Source organism: Rhinolophus ferrumequinum, chromosome X (genome assembly GCF_004115265.2).
Source record: "Rhinolophus ferrumequinum isolate MPI-CBG mRhiFer1 chromosome X, mRhiFer1_v1.p, whole genome shotgun sequence".
Lineage (NCBI taxonomy): Eukaryota > Metazoa > Chordata > Mammalia > Chiroptera > Rhinolophidae > Rhinolophus > Rhinolophus ferrumequinum.
In genome coordinates, this window is record NC_046284.1 from 42,866,713 (window position 1) to 42,888,070 (window position 21,358).

The 21,358-nt window shown below is 40.5% G+C and overlaps 1 protein-coding gene across 3 annotated transcripts in view; it reads left to right on the plus strand.

Annotated features, from left to right (window-relative positions):
- The window catches only part of DCX (doublecortin), a 234,843-nt gene that overhangs the window by 191,891 nt on the left and 21,594 nt on the right, over positions 1–21,358 (plus strand). For all 3 annotated transcript variants that reach the window (XM_033118742.1, XM_033118756.1, XM_033118748.1), the window contains exon 6: positions 8,269–8,363. In XM_033118742.1, coding sequence (XP_032974633.1) covers positions 8,269–8,363 — 95 coding nt within the window. The remainder of the gene's footprint in view (positions 1–8,268; positions 8,364–21,358) is intronic.

The following is a 21,358-nucleotide window of genomic DNA, read 5'->3' on the forward strand; positions in this document are numbered from 1 at the left end:
AGCTTGTTGATTACTGATTCAATTTCCCTGGTGGTAATCACTCTATTCAGGTTTTCTGTTTCTCCTTGAGTTAACCTTGGAAGGTTGTAGGCTTCTAGAAAATTATCCGTTTCTTCCAAATTTTCTAATTTGTTGGCATGTAGTTGCTCATAGTAATTTCTTAAATTTTTTTGTGTTTCTGTGATGTCTGTTGTCACTTCTCCTCTTTCATTTCTGATTTTACTAATTTGCGTCCTCTCTCTCTTTTTCTTGATGAGTCTGTCTAAAGGTTAGTAGATTTTGTTTACCTTCTCTAAAAACCAACTGTTGGATACATTTATCTTTTGTATTGTTTTTCTGGTTTCCACTGTATTTATTTCCTCTCTGATCTTTATTATCTCCTTTTTGTTCTCCCTTTGGGCTTATTTTGCTGTTCTTTTTCCAGATCCCTTAAGTGTGAAGATAAACTGTTGATTATTGATTTTTCCTGTTTCTTTAGAAAGGCCTGCAATGGTATGAATTTCCGTCTTAGTACTGCTTTCGCTGCATCCCATAGATTTTGGATCATCGTGTTTTCATTTTCCTTAGTCTTGAGATATCTTTTGATTTCTTCCTTGATCTCATGGTTGACCTATTCATTATTTAGTAACATGTTATCCATCCTCCATGAGTTTGTGTATCTTCCAGGTTTTTTCCTGTAGTTGATTTCTAATTTCATAGCACTGTCATCAGCGAAGACAATTGGTATGATTTAAATGTTCTTAAATTTATCAAGACTTGTTTAGTGGCCTAACATGTGGTCTATCTCGGAAAATGTTCCATGTGTGCTTGAGAAGAACGTGTATTCTGCAACTTTGGGGTGAAATGCTCTGAAAATATAAATTAAATCCAACTGGTCCAATGTGTCATTTAAGGCCATTATTTCCATATTGATTTTCTGTCTGGAAGACCTGTCCCTTGTTGTCAGAGGTGTGTTGAAGTCCCCTACTATGATAGTGTTACTGTTGATCTCTGTCTTTATGTCAGACAATATCTATTTTATATATTTAGCTGCTCCTATTTTGGGTGCACAGATGTTTACTAGGGTTACATACTCTTGTTGGATTGATCCCTTTATTATTATATAGTGCCCGTCTTTGTCTTTTAATGTATTCTTCATTTTAAAATATATTTTGTCAGATATAAGTATTGCAACTCCAGCTTTTTTCTCATTTCCATTTGCATGAAATATCTTACTCCAACCCTTCACTTTCAGCCTGTGTGTGTCTTTTGATCTGAGGTGATTCTCCTGTATACAGCATATACAAGGGTCTTGCTTTCTTATCCAATCAGCCACCCTATGTTTTTTGATTGGAGCATTTAATCTATTTACATTTAAAGTGATTATTGATAGGTACATAATTATTGCCATTTTTAAAATTTGTGGTTAGATTTTTTTTTTATCTTTCTTTTGTTTAGAGAAGCCCTTTTAACATTTCCTGTAATGCTGGCTTCATGGTAATAAATTCCTTTGGCTTATTCTTTGCTGGGAAGCTCTTTATCTCTCCTTCAATTTTAAATGATAGCCTTGCTGGATAAAGCAATCTAGGTTGTAGGCCTTTGTTTTCCATCACTTTGAATACCTCCTGCCACTCCCTCCTGCCTGCAATGTTTCTGTAGAAAAGTCATTTGATAGTCTTATATGAGTTCCCTTGTTTGTAACCCACTGTCTTTCTCTTGCTGCTGTTAGGATTCTCTATTTGTCTTTATCCATTGCCATTTAAGCTATAATGTGTCTTGCTGTGGACACCAGCCCTGTTTGGGTTTATCCTGGTTGGAACTCTGCACTTCCTGGGCTTATATGTCAGTTTCCTTCACCAGGTTAGGGAAGTTTTCGGTCATTATTACTTCAAATATATCCCTTGCTCCCTCTCTTCACCTTCTGGTATTCTTATGATGCGCATGTTGTTGCGGTTGATGTTGTCCCAGAGGTCTCTTAAACCATCTTCATTGTTTTTTTATTCTTTTTTTTTTTCTTTTTGCTGTTCCGTTTGGGTTATCTTTGCTAACTTGTCTTCTAAGTCGCTGATTCGATCCTCTGCTTCATTTAACCTGCTGGTAATTCCTTCAAGTGTGTTCTTTATTTCAGTTATTGTATTCTTGAGTTCTAACTGTTTATTCATTATCATTTGTCTATCCTTCTTTATGTTGTCACTAACCTCCTTAAACATTCTTATCATCGGTGTTCTGTCTCTGATAGGTTGGTTACCTCTATTTCATTTGGTTCCAATTCAGGAGGTTTCTTCTGTTGTTTTACTTGGGTCATGTTTTTTTGTTTCCCCATTCTGGCTGACTCTCTGTGTTTGTTTTGATGTATTAGGTAGATCCCCTAGGTTTCTTGTTTTTTGCTGGGTTATCTTACATGGTATGTGTCTTTTATATTTGACTTGCACCACTTCCTTCTTCTCCTGTGCATGTGCTCCAAAGGTGACTCTTGTTTTGTGTATATTGTCTTGTTAAAGTCAATCTTTAATTGCTTTTGGCTTGTCAGCAGGTGGGATTGACTCCTAGGCTGACTAGTTGTGAGACTTGGCTCTGCCCACAGTGGAAGTTCTGCTGCATGAGGGTTGGCCACTTAAATGAGTCTTGGTCCCTATGGGCTCTTGTGCCTGTAGAGAATTCCCTCTGGGTGTGTCACTTGTAGGTCAAACCCAGTAATACTCTGGTTTGGTCTGGAGTTGGCCTCTGGGTATGTTGAATCTTGTGCCTTTTGATCAAGGCCTCGGTGTAGGGAAATTTCAGAGCAAAGCAAATCACCAAGCACAACAACAACAACAACAACAACAACAAAGAAAAAACCAAATACACTCACATGTAAAAACAACCAATAACCCACACTCAACACCGGCAAAAATATATAAATACAAAACAAAACAAAGCAGTGTCAGTCTTGGCTTAAGCTCTACAAGTAATCTCCTGGTTGTCCTCTGCTGTACCAAAGAGTCCTCCGCATATTGTGCAGGCAGAGCAGGTCACCTCGTGCCCAGAGTGACCCTGGGACTGCAGTTTTAGATGAGTAGGGCTATGTGGTCTTGATGGTAGTTTTTACAATGTTAGTGCAGTTTCTGCTCTTACCAGCACATATGCGCACTGAGAGTAACACAACCAGCCCTGTCCTCAGGTCTGCTGAGTCTTAGGGCACTTCTTCCGTGTGTATGTGTGTGTGTGTGTGTGTGTGTGTGTGTGTGTGTGTGTGTGGAGGGTGGGAGATTTCTGAGCTACTGAAAGCCCAGAGCTGCTGAAGCCTGGGAATGTCTCCACAGTTGTAATTGCCCTGCCCTAGGCAGGACAGAAAAGGTGGGGGCTGGGATGGAGGAGTCTTCTCTCTCCCAGACCAGCAGTATCACACTCTTCCCAGCCTCTTCCCTGGGTCAGAGCTGCACACTGCTGGTCTTCCCAGATCCTGATTGCTATAGTTTCTCTAATCTGACACTACTCCTCAGTTCAGGGGCCAGCTTGATTCTCTGGAAGGGAGGGGGTGGGTTTGGGAGAGTGGGGGGAGGGGACCAGGAATGGAGTTCATGTCCTTTGTCCAACCTAGGGCTCTGCTGGAAGTCTCAGCTGAGGTTACTGCCTCAAATGCTGGATATGCTGATCTCTCAGCAAGAGAGATCAGCTGTGAGATGCAGGGAAAGGGCCCACCTCCTTTCTTTTGTGATCTCTGTTCTCTCCTGGGATCCCCTGTGTCTCTGCAGCCATGCATGCGGGCCACATCTCCACTTCACTCCCTTCCCTCTTCCCCTGCTCGCCGAATTTGCCCATCTTCAAGTAATCCTCATACAAGTCTGTTAGCTGTTCTGTGTGTTGAGCAGAGAGTTCTTTGATGGGTTATAGACATTCAGTTTGTGGTATGTTCCAGAGGAGAACTCAAGAAGACCACCTCGCTGCTGCCATTCCCAGAAAATAGGTGAAGTGTGATGTATCCATGTGATGGGATATGTCTCCGGTATTGACAATGTGCATTTACTCCAACAGTCAGTACCTGTGGCTGTATTAGAAGGCTGCCCAAAAGACTCCCCTTCTTTTGCTTAAATAAAGCTTAACTTCTTGCCTGGTAAGCTCTGTATCTCTCCTTCAATTTTAAATGATAGCACTGCTGGGTAGAGTAATCTTGGTTGTAGGTACTTGCTTTTGATTACTTTGCATATTTTGTGCCAATCCCTTCTGGCCTGCAACGTTTCTGTTGAGAAATCAGCTGACAGTCTTATGAGAGCTCCCATGTAAGTAACTAACTGCCTTTCTCATGTTGCTTTTAAGAGTCTCCCTTTGTCTTTAACCTTTGCCAGTTTAATTATAATGTTTCTGGGTGTGGGTCTCTTTGGGTTCATCTTGTTTGAGACTCTTTGTCCTTCCTGGACTTGTATGTCTATTTCATTCACCACATTAGGAATGATTTCTGTCATTATTTCTTCAAATATGTTCTCAATCCCTTGCTCTCCCTCTTCTCCTTCTGGTACCTCTATGATATGAATGTTGGTATGCTTCATGTTGTCCCAAAGGTCTCTAAAACTATCCTCATTTTTCATTCTTTTTCCTTTGTGCTGTTCTGATTGCTTGTTTTCTCCTCTGTCGTCTTCCAAATTGCTGATTCAATCCTCTGCTTCATCTGATCTGGAGTTGATTCCTTCTAGTTTATTCTTTCTCCTTTCAGGTGTTATATCCTTCATTTCTGACTGGTTTGTTTTAATGGTTTCAATGTCCTTTTTTATTCTTACTGTCTCTTTGTTGAAGTTCTCACTAAGTTCTTTGAGCATCCTTATAACCAGTTTTTTGACCTCTGTATCTGGATGATAGCTTGCCCCCATTTCAGTTAATTCTTATTCTGGAGTTTTGTCGTCTTCTTTCATTTGGGACATGTTCCTTTGTCTCCTTATTTTGGCTGGCTCTTTGTGTTAGTTTTTGTCTATTAGGTAGATATACTACATCTCCCAGTCTTGGAATGGTGACTTTATGGAGCAGATGTCCCTTGGGGTCCAGGGGTACAGTCTCCTTGATCACCTGAGCTGGGTGCTCCAGGGGAGTTTCTTTTGTGGGTTATGTGTACCCTCCTGTTGTAGTTGAGCCTTGATTGCTGTTTGCACATCAGTGGGTGGGATTGACCCTCAGGCTGACTGTGAGGATTGGCCATGACGACAGCTTACAAATTACTGTGAGGTGGTTGACTCCATGGAGTGGAACCCAGTGGGCTGTGGTTCCAGCTGAGACCACCAGTGTGTACCACTTTTGGGGCTAATCAGATGGTGCTCTGTTGTGGTCTGAAGGTGGACACAGGGTGTGTTGCTTCTGGGACCTCTTGGCAAAAGTTCTTGTGCAAGCCAAGGTCACTTGCTGCCTGTAACTGGCAGCTTTGTAGGGGCTACAAAGCAATCCACAGTTGGTCATGCTTGTACTGGACCTGGAGGTGCATATGAGAGGCCATCTTTTGAACCAAGGTTAGCTGCCACAGTACTGGGGCTGCTCAGGAAAAGATTCCAGGTATTCCGTGGCCTGCTGCTGCCTGGAAGCTGCCCATAAGGCTCAGCCACTGAAAACCTTTGGTTTGTATCCGAGTTTGATGAGGCAGTGTCTCAGGGAGTGACCAGGATGGAGTGAGGGGATTTCCCCAGGTAAATGAAGATTCAGGTTTTTCCATGTGGGAGGAGGGCTCAATACAGTAAAGATGGCGCGTGACCTCAGGCTTCACAGGTTGAGGGCTCAACACAGAGACAATGGCGTCTGTCCCTCCAGCCCTCGTCCTGCAGCTTTACAACTCAGTGTTTCCCTGTATATCTCTGGTGCCTCTTTAGCAACCATCCCTCTGCTAAAGGCCAGGGTGAGTGGCTGGGAGGAACAGAGTCTGTGTTTGGGCCCTTTAAGAGGATGCTTGGGTTTCCAGGAACCTTCCACTTCATCCAGACACACAGAATTCTTGCTAATTTTCACAGCCAGATGTTGTGGTGGCTCCTTTTTCTGGAACTGGTACTCTGAGCTGTGGAGCCTGGTTTGGAGCTGGGATTCCTTGCTCCTCAGAGGGTACCTCTATAACTGAGATATCCTTCCCAGTTCTCAACCAGAACATATGGGTGTGGATCCAGCCCATTTTGTGTTTCTATCCCTCCTACCAGTCTTGACATGGCTTCTTCTTTATATGCTTAGTTATAGGACTTATGTTCAGCTAGTCTTCAGATGGTTTTCCAGGTTGATTGTTCTATAATTTAGTTGTAATTTAATGTAGTCATGGAAGGAGACAAGTGTTTACCTACTCTGCCATCTTGCCCAGAACCTCACAGACTCATTTTTTAAGACCTTTTTCAATGTTGCCTCCTCTTATTTGCCTCCCAGTCCCATGATTTGAAAGCTTCTCCTCTTGGCTCCAATAATAGCCTTTGCATAGCTCTATCATAATGCTTAGCCCACTGTGTTCTTGCCTGTCTCCCCACAGGTAGCAACTTACTCATCTCTGAAACCCTAATGTCTAATACTTGGCCTGGCTTAGAGAAAGCCGGTAACTATTGGCTAAATGAATGAAAGATTTCCAGGAAACCCTGACAGGGAGAAAGGTCTCTCAGTGAGTGGGTGAGAGATGAGTGAATACAAGAACAACTAAACAGTGGATGCCTAAGTGCCCACTTTTTTCAGTTTACTTGCACTTGGATAATTGCTGCAACCACGAAACTGATGTCTATTCTATCTCTACAGTTGGTATGCAGATTCCAGAATCTAGGGAAACATTACCATAAGTGGTGCAGAGGAAGTATATCCTCAGGAAACATTTATCATACAGAAGTTTAAGCTTTACCTGTGGGACTAATAGCAACACTCTCAGGCCATGTTCCTGCTTAACTTCTTCAATTTTCTATTCTCTCTCTCTCTCTCTCTCTCTCTCTCTCTCTCTCTCTCTCTCTCTCTCTCTCTCTCTCTCTCATATCTATCTATCTATCTATCTATCTATCTATCTATCTATCTATCTATGTATCATCTATCTATCTATCTATCTATCTATCATCTATCTATCTATCTATCTATATTTCTATATCTCATACTCTCTTTCTCAATCTTTCTCTCCTTTCTCCCATTTCTGCCTTCCTTTCCTCCCCCTTTCTTTCATTTTCCTTCCCTCTCCTCCCTCCCACATACCCTCAAGATATTTACCTGTATTTGTAAAGCACATTTCAGAATATCTCTGATTAATAATGTAGGTCCTTAGATTTAAAAAAAAAAACAACTTTAGCATGAGTTGCATGAACATGAATCCACTTTGAAAGCTGGCTAATTGTTCAATTAAATGCACTCCATTTCTTTTTACCTGATTGAATATTTAAAAAGCTCATTAGCAAGGAAATATAGAAAAATTTGCAAACACAATAGAATATGAAGATGTTAAATATGAAAGCATTTCATATTCAGCATTTTATTGACCACAGATAAATTGGGGTGCACTCTGATTTTGGCCACCATTGTGTGCTGTTCTCTGTTTCTGTTCCTATTTCAAACTTCCTCATTCTTCCCTTCTCCTAATGTCCTACCCCATCTTTCCTCTCTCCCTTCAGCTCTATTCCTGACATCTTTCACTCTTTTTTTATTCTCTCCTTCTCCCATTTTACTGTATGAACCTTGCTTTATGTTTCGTTCTGCATTTCTCCTTAACTTTTTCATTTTTCTTCCTGACTAGTCCCCTTTCTCTTCCTTTCCTTCTGTTATTTTCTCCCAGGATGAGGTAGGGAAGAGAAAGTGTGTGTGTGTGTGGGGGGGAGTTGAGCATGAAAAGAGAGAGTGGGGAGAGATTGACAGTATGGCTGCCCTGCACCTGCCACATCATCTGCAGCAAAAGGGGATGTGCCCTGGTTGGAACCATGCATATTTCTTCCCCTTTAAGGTAATGCACAAAACCTTCTTGTGCTTCACATTTTTTCTCTATAAAATTGAAACACAATAATACATTCCCAGACTACCTCACAGAGATGTTATGGTCAAACTTGGGAATGAATATGAAAAAGGTTTGAAAAGAACCAGACCCTCTAATTGGAAGCACGCAGGGGAAAGGGAAGGGGGATTATTGCCTTCTACTGAGCAGAGATCTAATTAACTGAGCATTGCACTTCTTTCCTTTCTGAGAAATATGTTTCATTTCATCTTTGTTCTATTCATCAAATCACTTGGTTGTTTGAGTGCCTTGTTTAAATGTTTTTAGTGTCTTCGGAGGGGAAGGATAACTTGTTACTTTGTATGCTGTTGATTTTTATCCCTTCCTTTTCTCTTGCCTTGGGCTAGCAAATGGAACCTCCAGCAGCCAGTTCTCTACCCCCAAGTCTAAGCAGTCTCCCATCTCTACGCCCACCAGTCCTGGCAGCCTACGGAAGCACAAGGTATTATGTCTCTTATACCTTACTAAACCCCTTTGCATTTGGATTTTTTGAATGACTGGGTGAGGGTTTTCTCTTCCATCAACTTCAACAGCACATCAAGGCCAGAATGTCCTTTCATCTGGTCCATTTGCATGAAGCCCTGGGAATCTCAGCAGGGGCTAAGATTCCAGTCAGTATTATTTATTCCTCTGACCCCTGGTTTGTTTACTCATGGTTACATTGAACCAAAATTAAGAGGCACAGAGGTCCCAAATACACATTCTGAGCCAATGTTGACACCAAATGATTACTCAAGGGATGGGTTGAGCACATTTTCTGTCCAATTCAAAGACATAGCAAAAAGAGCATTAACAGCAACTTATGTCCCCAGGCACCAGTCAGTAGAAGTGACATACATATAGCAGTCAAAGAAAGTTTGCACTGAGTTACTCCCTTTAGATTTGTTGGACATCAGAACATTTTATTGACTACAGACAGACCCTAGTTTCACTATGTATTCTTTACCAGGCAGATTCTGGTACAGTGCAAGGAGACAGGGCACATATACATTGGGCCCTGGGCACCATTTACACCTCTAAGTCATTCCAAATAAATACCAGGGGTGCCAAAATATACACATTTTAAGAGATGTTATCTATGTATTGCTTTTCAAAGTTGAATTGAATTATGGTAGCAATGTGTAGTATGATGTTTGCACAAAAGATGGCATTAATCAAATGAATGCTGCTATCATTCATTGTATTACAAATTTAATAGTTTTTTTTTTACCTTAATTAAAATGTGTATGCATTTTTCTGGCAACCTCTGTATACCATTAAAATTTTATATTTATATATTTCTAGCCCCATTTCCAAGATTCCCACTCAAAAGTGTCTCTTGTATAGAAAATCTGGAGTGGTCTCTGCCTTGGACCTCATCTCTGAGGTGATATGAATGTAGTTTCTGCTCTGATTACCAAACTCTAGAGCACCTTCTTCTAGGACTCTTGCCTTCTGCCTACTCAGAAGACGTGGTGTGAAATGCGAAAAGGGAAACAGCCACCAATGTGACCAACTCCATCACAGAACCATGATCAGAGCTGGAAGAGATCTTAGATGGAGATTAATTAATTTTATTTTATTCTCTCAATGATCTTATGAGGTTGATATTTTACAAATGAAGAAATTACAACCCAGAAAGTTTAAATTACTTAGTAGGGTAACATAGCTAGCTAGTAGCAGACAGAGGTTTGGTACCCAGGTTACTGCTGGAAGTACACTGGAGTCAGTTCACACTAGGTCGTGAGAGCTGATTGTATATCATTTCCCAACTCTGTCTTTAGTGACATTGTGTTGGTAACTAGAACACAGCAGTGGTGGAAATATTTACACCATGGAAATCAGCAAATACTAAAAATGAAGGCTTGTTTCCCCCACATACAGTCAGTTGTTAAAGATTTAAGAGCATACCGCTGTCTGACGTCCATTTTTATTTCCTTTACTTTGCATCAGGATTTTAATATCCTGGTTAATCTGATCATTACCTGCTTCACCACTCCTAATGCCTATTCCCTTCCTTTAGTGACCTCTTTAACTTCTGGTATTGACCTTGGCCAGAACCTTCTAATTGTCCTGATGAGCTATTTGGTTACCCTGAAAGAGGACGTGCTGTGCTGTCTCTGTAGCCAACAGTACCCAGATATTGTGAGAAAGATGAAAATTGCTTTTGCAGTCAGCTTTCAGTTATTCTTCTGAGCAGCACAGCTTTTTAATGTGGACATTTCAACATGAGGAATAGCCTACTTCTGTGGTTCTGCTCTCCCCACAGAACCTCCTATGGTACATTGCTTCTTACTGTATCTTTGCCGTATGTATTTCTGCCCTTGCTTTCCTTCTAGGAAGTGTGACCTACTCCAGCACCTTCCATTAGTATCTTCCCCAAATAGCCAGGAGATGCATGGGCATTTATTCGGTCTGCACACTTGAGTCACGCAGCTTTTCAGTTGATATGTTTAGTTCATTTAGGTTGAGAACCTATGATCTACAAGGCCATTGAGCTGAGTGCAGGTAGAGTTAAACCATTTCTCCTGGTCGGATTTGTAGGGTTTTTGTTTGTTTGTTTGTTTGTTTAATTTATTTATTTGAGTCAATTCTAGACTCTAATTTGACCACTAAAGAACTAGAACAAGTTATAGGTAGCAGCATTGTCAGAGCTTCACTATTTTCTTAACTGTCGCATTGTCAGTGTATCATTCTATTTTTAAAATTACTCTTTTAGGACAGTTAAGCAAACATGAAGTGATGAGTTATATAATTTTCTAGAAAAAAACTATTAAAATTATACTTTGGTATAATTCTTACTAATTTTTGAACTTTTTAGTTTGATATCATTTCAAATTTACAGAAGAGTTTCAAGAATAATAAAGAACTTCTGTATACTCTTTATACAGAATAATCAGGTGTTTATATTTTGGTACCATTTACTTTTTTTGGTGTGTCCCCCCCTTTCTCCACACACACACACACACACACACACACACACTTACACACACTGTACTATTGTTTTAACCATTTGAGATTAAGTTACAGACATTTGCAGACATCATGTCCTTTTGCATCTAAATACTTCAGTATACATTTCCTAAGAATAAGGACATATTCTTTCATAACCATAGAACAATTATCAAAATCAGAAAATTTGCACTGCCATAATACTATTATGTACTCTACAGTCCATATTAAAATTTTATTAATTGCCCCAATAACATTGTTTTTCTGGTCCAGGATCCAATCTAGGATGACACATTGCCTGCAATCGTCATGTTTAGTCTTCTTTAAGCTAGTAAAGTTCTTGAGCCTTTTTCTCATCTTTTAGGACAGTATATTGTAGAAAGGGAGAGTACAAGCCAGTTATTTGGAGGGATTTTTTTTCATTTATTTAGGTTCATCTAACGTTTCCTTGTGGTTAAATTCATATTATGCCTTTGGAGCAGAAGTGCCATAGAAGTGGTGTTGTGCCTTTTTTGGTACATCCTATCAGGAAGCAACAGCCTCATGCTTATATCACAAACGGAGGATGAACTGGTTTTTGTGAATAAGCTAAAAAATGTCTTGTGACCTTGGCTTAGTCCCCCTGGGGCTCAGGTATCAGCTTCTTGCTCCTCCTTTCATACAGCTACCTGAGCCTTAGTACCATCAAGACACTTGGCAGTGGGCCTAAGCAGATCTCATCTGAAAGTCCATCCAAATGGACCTGAAAGCTGTGAGTCGTGGTGGAGACAGGAAGCAGGTGGCTAAGGCCATGACTTTCCTCCTGCGCAATTGGAAACAAACTTGAAGTCCCAGCATCCCTTTGGTAACTTTGGATGCCTGTGGCAGGGCCCTGAGCTGTAATCAGCCTCTTGGCTTCTCCTGTAAAGCAGCTCATGGAGAATCTTCGTTAGTTCAGCTGCAATGGGGTTAGCCAAAGTCCACATACTCAAGTACTACAATATGGACACAAAATAAATCCTTATATAGTTAATGAGAACAGCGTTTTGCATTTCCATACAGCTTTATCCTTTTGCATAGCCCTTTTCCCATTTGTCCTTGTGATAATCCTGTGAAAGAGGTAGGGTGGGTAGCATTTCCATTTTACAGATGAGAAAAAGGAGGTGCTGAGGTTAAAGGTAGCCCAAGTATGATTCAACAATTTGGATTCAACATATTAAATATGTTCAAGAAACTTAAAAACATAGGGAAAATTTTTCATTTATTTATATATATTTTCCAGATTAGTGATTACACTCATGGCTTTAAATTTGGAGGCATTTTGCTTGCTAAGTTGCCTGGATATTGGAGGAAAATATATTTGACATATTATTTGAAAATATAACTAAGATTATTTAAATATATATATGCATATTTTTTCCTCTGTGTTCCCAGACTTTTTTTTTCTTTTTTGTCATCTTGTATGTGCTTGGAGAGATGGTTGGGTGAATAAAGCAGGGTCCTGACCTTTACGTCACAGACACCACTCTAAGTGAATTTTGGTAGTGTAATCAAGAGTGAACAAAGGACTGCAGGAGCACAAAGGACATTTAAGTGGGGCCTTGAAGCCTGGGTAGGATTTTTGATGGCTGGTGAAGAGAACTGGGCTCTTCAGCTTTTAAGAAAAATCAACAAAACCAAAGCCACGCCATCAGAAATATGCAGGACACATTTGGGAAAAAGCACACCCAAATTAGAACCCATGTTTCTTAAAACTCCTTCTCTCTGATTCCCTTTGTAATTATAAACTCCTTGCACCAGAGACCAAGTTTTTGTTTCCTTTAACACAAGAGTATTGCCAGCACAGCTGCATTTGTTACACTTTGTTCTGCAGTGATCCTAGGGACTAAGCAAATGAATTTCAGGTGCAAATTATTTGTATTTTTAAGTAAAATATGTGTTTCTGTATTTCTACATATCAATCAAAAAAAAAAAACAGAATGTTGAGATAATTCTTTTTCCTGAATATTTTTCTATGCATACAAGGAAACATCTTTTGAATAGTAAATAAATGATGGAGGACAGAAATACAAATGTTCATACTTAGGCTTAGTCCTGTGGATTATCTTCATAGCCTGCATCTCATCCTACACATTCCAAGTCATAGCAACTGAGAGTGGAGTCTGCTCACAGTTCTACCCCAAGGGCTATTCCCCTGTCCTCTGAGAGAAAACTCTGGAACAATCTTCTCAGATAATTATTTCTACCAATAAACCAACTACACTGAAGGGTCTGTTACATGAACGATTAAGAGCAGGGGTGAATGGATAAAGGTCCAAGATGGCAGAATAGGTAAACCCTATGCCTCCCAGTATTACATTAAAATTACAGCTAAATTATAGAACAATCAACCTCAAGAATCATCTGAAATGTACCTGAACAGAACCCCTATAACTATGGATATGCTGAAGAGGCCACATGGAGACTGGTAGGAGGGGTGGAGATGTGAAAAGGGCTAACCCAAAACTCACAGTTATTTGTTGAGCACTGGGAGGGTCACCTCAGTGATGGAGGTCCGCCCTGAAGAGGCAGATGTCACAGCCCCACACCGGGCTCCTCAGCACAGGGGTCTTGTACCAGGAAGAGGAGTCCCCACAACATCTGGCAGTGAAAATTAGTGAGGACTCTATCCGTCATTCCTGGTGAGATGGAAGGCAACTATTAGGTTGATGCAAAAGTAATTACAGTTTTTGCTATTATGTTTAACCTTTTAAACCTAATTACTTTTGCATCAACCTCAAAGAAAACAAGACATCCTCTTAAAGGGCCCACACACAGATTCGCTCACTTGCAAACACTCATCTGGGCTCCAGTGGAGGGACAGCAACTTGAGAGTTGCCACAGACATACGGGAAGGATAGAGTTTTGTGGCTTTGGGGCAAGGGATGGAGGGACAGCCACCATTGTTCCTGTATGGAGCCTGCCTCATGAATAGCTTACAGGAGGGTGCCATCTTTCCTGTGTTGAACTCTCCCCCAAAGGGCGAAATCTGTAAATGCATTGGTCTGGTAAATTCTGCGCATGTGTGACACCTTGGCTCCCTGCCCCTCCCACGTAGTGCTGCATTGTCAGGGGCACTCTCTTCTTCTGGGCAGCCAGCCCCAGTCCACAAGCTACGGAAGACTTTTACAGCAGCAGATGGCCTACAACAGCCTGGGGAACTTTCAGTGGTTGGCAGTAAACCACAGCTGGTGCTCCAGTCTCTCTTGGGCAGCTCTCGGAGATCTGCAGTCCCGAGGTGAGTGGTAGCTTGCTGCAGGGTCCTCAGAGCATTTTGCTGAATGGTCACAGGCTCGGCACTGCTGCAAGAACTGAAGCTGCATTAACTTTGTAAAAACCATTAATCCCACAACCCATGACTCCCTGGGACCCTACCCCACCTAGGTAGTGTTGCATCACTGGGGACTCTCTTGGCTCCTGGGCACCAGCCCTGCTCCCACAAGCTGTGGAGACTTTTACAACAGCAGATGTTCCATGGTGGTCTGGAAAACTTTCAGTGGGGGCCAGTCAGCCACAGCTTGCATTACAGCCTCTCTTGGGCAACTCTTGGAGATATGCAGGCTCCAGGCAAGCGGTGCCTGACTGCAGTGTTCTCAGAGCGTTTTGCGAAGTGATCACAGGCCTGAGACTGGCACCAGAACTGAATCTGCATTAACTTTGTAAAAACCACCATCCCCGCCCTGAGACTCCCTGGGACCCCACCCCACCCAGCTAGTGCTGCATCACTAAAGACACTCTCAAGACCAGGTCAACCAGCCTAGCCTCTACACCTAAGGAGGCTCTTTCAGCAGCTGAGCCTTATGGGCAGTCAGCAGGTAGCAACAGACATAGAGGCCCTGGGCCTTTTGGTAAGTTGACTCAGGCCTGATACTGGTGGCAGACAGCTGTGGTTCATAGCTAGGACACTAACACATGCTTCCAGGTTCAGGGCATGCAGCAACAAACTACATATAGGTTTGTTGCTCCTACCAGGTAGCCATGGGCCAGTCACAGGCAAGGCTCAAATTGGTGTGCATGGGAACACCTCTCAGAAGACACCAGAAACAACACACTCAGTGGCCAGCATCAGACCACAGCAGAGCAATATCCAATTAGCCTGACAAGTGACACACCCAAAGGGTGGTCTCAACAGGCACAAGGGCCCACTGGAGCAAATACCCTTCTGAGAGGTCAGGCCTTACACAGCAGCTCAAAAACTAAGGGCATAGCCAATCCTCACAGCCAGTCACCCTGAGAGTCAATCCCACCCACTGACACACCAAAAGCAATCAAGGCTCAAATACAACAGGAGAATACACACAACACACACAAGGGATGCTCCTGGAACACATGCACATGTGATCAGTGAGATTGCACCACTGGATCACGCCAGACACCTACTATATAAGGCCACATGGCAAAGACTGAGAGATATATGAAGTCTGACAATTAAATTCCTGAACTCATCTTTGAAAAGGTGCTACATACCTCATTGCTGAATATCACTATGGTCACCTATAAAGTACTCCCCTTGGGAAGCTATGCAGAAATGCCAGCACCTAGTCTGCCCTTCAAAGCAATTTTGGAACTCTTTTTCTGGAATGGCCATCACAGCTGTTATCATAGTACCATTTAAATCCTGAATATCATCAAAATGTCTTCCTTTCAATATTTTCTTTATCTTCAGGTAAGGAAAGAAGTCATTGGGGGCCAGATCAGGTGAGTAGGGAGGGTGTTCCAATACAGTTATTTGTTTACTGGCTAAAACCTCCTTTCAGTGTCATGTGAGCTGGTGCATTGTCATGATGCAAGAGCCATGAATTGTTGGCAAAAACTTCAGGTTATGTAACTTTTTCAAGTAGCCTTTTCAGCACTTCCAAACAGTAAACTTGGTTAACTGTTTGTCCAGTTGGTAAAAATTCATAATGAATAATTCCTCTGATATCAAAAAGCTTAGCAACATCATCAGACCTCGTGGGAGATCTACCTAATACATAGATGCAAACACAGAGAGGGAGCCAGAATTAGGAAATAAAGAAATATATTCCAAATAAAAGAACAGGAGACAACTCCAGAAAAGGAAACAAAGGAAATGGAGGCACTAACTTACTAGAGACAGAGTTTAAATATGGTTATAAGAATGTTTATGGAAGTTACTGAGAACTTCAACCGAGAGATATTAAGCATAAAGGACATAGAAACCATAAAAAAAAATCACCAGAAATAAATAACACAATAACTGAAATGATGAATTCACTAGAAGTAATTGATACAAGATTACATGAAGCAGATGATTAAATCAGTGATTTAAAAGACAATGTAGCAGAAAACACCCGAACTGGAACAACAAAAAGGAAAAATAATCTTAAAAAAAATGAAACAGTTTAAGGTACCTTTGGGATAACATCAAGCATAACAGCATTTGCGTAATAGGAGTACCAGAAGGACAACAGAGGGAGCAAGGGATCGAAAACTGACTTGAAGAAATAATGACAGAAAATTTCCCAAACATGACAAAGGAAATACACAAAGAATGCCAGGAAGTACAGAGAGTCCCAAACAAGATGAACCTAAACAGGCCTACAATAAGACACATTATAATTAAAATTGCAAATGTTAAAGACAAAGAGAGAATCTTAAAAGCAGCAAGTGAAAGACAGCTAGTTACTTACAAAGAAGCTTCCATAGACTGTCTGTTTGACTCTCAACAGAAACTTTGCAGGCCAGAAGTGAGTGGCATGAAATACTCAAAGTGATGAAAAACAAGGGTCTACAGTGAAGACTAGTCTACCTAGTGAAGCTATCATTTAAAATTGAAGAAGATATAAAGAGCTTACAGACTAGAAAAAGCTAAAGGAATTAATTACTACCAAGCCAGTATTACAAGAAATGTTAAAAGGACTACTTTAAGAAGAAGAAGGGAGTAAACAAACAAATAAAAGAAGATAAAAATATGAATAATAAAATGGCAATAACTATGTACATATCAATAATTACTTTAAATGTAAATGGATAAAATCCTCCAATCAAAAGATATAGGATAGCTGATTGGATAAGAAAACAAGACCCACACACATGCTGTCTATGAGAGACACACCTCAGATCAAAAGACACACATAGACTGAAAATAAAGGGGTAGAAAAACATATTTCACACAAATGGAAATGAGAAAAAAGCTGGGGTATCAATATGTATATTGGACAAAATAGACTTTAAAGTAAAAACAATAATAAGAGACAAAGAGAACATTACATAATAATAAAGGCATAAGTCCACAAAAGGACACAACCCTAGTAAACATCTATGCACCAAACATAGGAGCACCGGAATATGTTAAACAAATATTGCCCAACATAAACGCAGAGGTTGACAATAACACAATCATAGTAGGGGACTTGAATACCCAACTGACACCAACGGACAGATCTTCCAGACAGAAAGTCAACTAGGAAATACTAGATCAGATAGATTTAATTTATATTTTAATGCATTTCTCTCTAGGCAGCAGAATATGCATTTTTTTTCAAATGCACATAGAACATTTTCCAAGGTAGACCACAGGTTAAGCCACAAAACAAGTCTTAATAAATTTAAGGAGACTGAAATCATATCAAGTGACCACAATCGTATGAAACTAGAAATCAATGACAAGAAAAACACTGAAAAACAGCAAACACATGGATGCTAAATAACTTGCTACTAAATAATGAACGGGTTAACAATGAAATCAAGGAAGATATCAAAAGATCCTTTGAGGCAAACAAAAATGAACACATAATGACCCAAACATCTATGGGACACAACGAAAGCAATCCTAAGAGCGAAAGTAATAGCAATGCAGGCCTATCTCAACAAAACAAGAAAAATCTCAAATAAACAGTCTAACTTTACACTCAAAGTAACTAGAAAAAGAACAGCAAACAAAGCCCAAAATGAGTACAAGGAAGGAAATAATAAAGATCTGAGAGGAATTAACAAAATAGAGGCAACAAACAAACAAACCAGCAAAAAAAAAAAAAAAAAAATTCAAAAGATCAATGAATCTAAGAGCTGGTTCTTTGAAAAGACAAACAAAATTACTAAGCCTCTGACCAGACTCATCACAAAAAAAAAAAAAAAAAGGAGAGAGAGAGGACACAAATGAATAAAATCAGAAATGAATGAGAGTCCTACACATCATCAAAATGGCGGCGTGAGGTAAAGCTCCACTGGAATTTACAACTAATCGAACAACAATAACTCCACAAAGGACTCCAGGCACAACAGACAGGCAAAACTAAGAGACCCACTACTGAATTCACCTAAAGGTGGACGAATCATGCGAGCACGGGAGGAGGGAAAGGAGAAGTACAGAGACGGAGACGCGCAGGCGCAGGATGGAGACCTAGCTCAGTGCTCCGAGCTCGCTATATCTCGGAACTACCACAGCTGCGGGAGAGGAAAGAACTCAGACTGCTAGGGCTCCGCTTATGGCCCACAGGGCTGAGGGGGCAGCATATAACATGGCTGAACCCAATGCTCACAACAGAGATCTTGGAGAAAAGACTGAGGGAAGAAAGCTGAAAACGGTGGTTTAAGCCCTCACTGCTGAGCAGAGAATGGAAGCCTTAGACACTGAGACTATCCATCCCCTCCCTGCCCTCCCAGAGCTCGCCCTGCCCCCACCTGCCTGGTGCTAGAAGTGGAACACTAGCAGTGTAAGATCAAAAGAACAGAATATTTGCTGTTCTGAGAACTGTGAACCGCAGACACAGGTTCGCAGCCCAACTAGTTCCGGCAAACGAGAGGGAGCTGTGGAAGCAGTACTGGCTATGGTGGTGGTTGCTGCCATTGCTCTGGGCCACCTCTCACAACTCACCAAGCCCCTGGCCACACCTATCTGGACAGACCCCTGCAGGAGTAAACAGCAATGCTGAAACATACGGGCTATGAATCTGGTGCAGAAAGAGCTTTGTAACTTCAAAAGCTCTCCGCATACACACATGGACACTGCACCCCTGTGACCCAGGCTAACTATTAACAGAGGGGAAGCCCGTCTCCCAGGGAATCCCCCCATTGTGTGAGAAGGTGGAAGAGTGCAGAGAGAACATAGCACTACCGTGTGAGAGAGAGAAAAAAGGGCTACAGTTGGAGAGAAAATAAAACATTTTACCAACAAGTACTGAAAAACAAAAGAAAGACCTCTTCCTATCAACCTGTTGCAGAAGCCACTCCTGTAGATGTCTAGGAAGAGAAATAATAAATCAGTAATTGCCATGAATAACCAAGGCAACAAGATGGCTCAGAAATAAAGTGAAAAGTCACCAGAAAAGGAACTTAAAGCTATGGATATCTGTGACTTAAATGACAGATAATTCAAGATTGCAGTTCTGAAAAAACTCAACGAGATGCAAGAAAACACTGAAAGGCAGTTTAATTAACTCCGAAACACAATCAAAGAACAACATGAGCATTTTACAAAAGAGATTGACATTTTAAAAAAGAACCAAATAGAATTTCTGGAGATTAAGAACTCAATAAAAGAAATCAAGAATAAAATAACCAGCTTTGGTAGTAGATTTGACCAGATGGAGGAAAGAATCAGTGACATCGAAGATACAAACCTGGAAATTGCACAGATGGAAGAAGAAAGAGACATGAGACTTAAAAAAAATGAAAGAACTCTACAAGAATTTTCTGACTCCATCAGAAAGAGCAATATAAGAATAATGGGCATATCAGAAGGAGAAAAAAGAGAGAAGGGAACAGAGAATATATTCAAACAAATTGTTAATGAGAACTTCCCAAACTTGTGGACAGAACTGGATCCTCAAATCCAAGAAGCAAATAGAACACCTAATTATCTCAATCCCAACAGGCCTTCTCCAAGGCACATTGTATTGAAGCTGTCTAAAATCAACGACAAAGAAAGAATCCTCAAGGCAGCGAGGGAAAAGAAGACGATAACGTACGAAGGAAGGACCAATAGATTATCATCATATTTTTAAGCAGAAACTCTACAAGCCAGGAGGGAGGGGAACCAAATATTCAAACTATTGAAAGAGAGAAATTATGAGCCAAGAATAACATATCCAGCAAAGATATCCTTTAGACATGAAGGAGGAATAAAGACCTTTCCAGACATAAAGAAGCTGAGGGAATTTTGTAATACACGACCTGCACTACAAGAAATACTAAAGGAGGCTATTCGACCACCATCAACAGGGACAATTTGTGGCAACCAAATCATAACAAGGGGGAGAGTAAAGGCCTGAACCGGAATATGGGAATGGAGAAAGTAAGCGTGCTGAAGAAAATGGAATACTGTGAATACCAAACTTTTTTTTACATAAACTTAAGGGTGACCACTGAAAAGAAATCCAAAACTGAAATATATACTGTAAGAAAAGAAGACACACAGGGAAACATCATAGAATACCACCACACAGAAATAATAGACTAAAACAAAAAGGCAAAGAAACAAACACAGTCTTACCAGAAAACTAAAGATAGAATGACAGAAAATCCACACATATCAAAAATCACCCTAAAAGTAAATGGACTGAACTCACCAATAAAAAGGCACAGAGTAGCAGATTGGATCAAAAAACTAAACACAACCATATGCTGTCTCCAAGAGACACATCTCAGCTACAAGGACAAGCATAGACTCAAAGTGAAAGGATGGAAATTCACACTCCAAGCAAATGGTACCCAGAGAAAATTAGGTGTAGCTATAATGATATCAGTTGAAACAGACTTCAGGGTGAAAAAGATAACAAGAGACAAAGATGGACATTTCATAATGGTAAAGGGGACTATACAACAAGAAGACATAACTGTCATCAATATTTATGACCCCAATCAGGGAGCACTGAAATATACCAAGCAACTACTAACAGAACTAAAGGGAGAAATTGACCAAAACACAGTTATACTAGGGGACTTAAATACATCATTGACAGCAATGGATAGATCATCCAAACAGAAACTAAATAACGAAATAGAAGCCCTAAATGACACATTAGATGAAATGGGCATAATTGACATTTATAAAGCACTTCATCCTAAAACATGAGACTATACATTCTTTTCTAGTGTACATGGAACATTCTCAAGGATAGACCATATATGGGGAGATAAAATCAGCCTCAGCAAATTTAAGAAGATTGAAATCATACCAATCATATTCTCTGATCACAAGGCTTTGAAATTGGATATCAACTGCAAAAAGAAAGCAGGAAAAAACACAAATACATGGAGATTAAACAACATACTTTTAAAGAACGACCGGGTCAAAGAAGAAATTAGAGGAGAGATCAAAAGATACATAGAAACAAATGACAATGAAAACACCTCCTACCAAAAATTTTTTGATGCAGCAAAAGCAGTTTTAAGACGGAAATTTATATCATTTACAGGCCTATCTCAAGAAACAAGAAAAATCACAAATAAATCACCTCATGTTTCACCTTAAAGAACTAGTAAAAAAAGAACAAGTGAAACCCAAGGTCAGCAGACGAAAGGAAA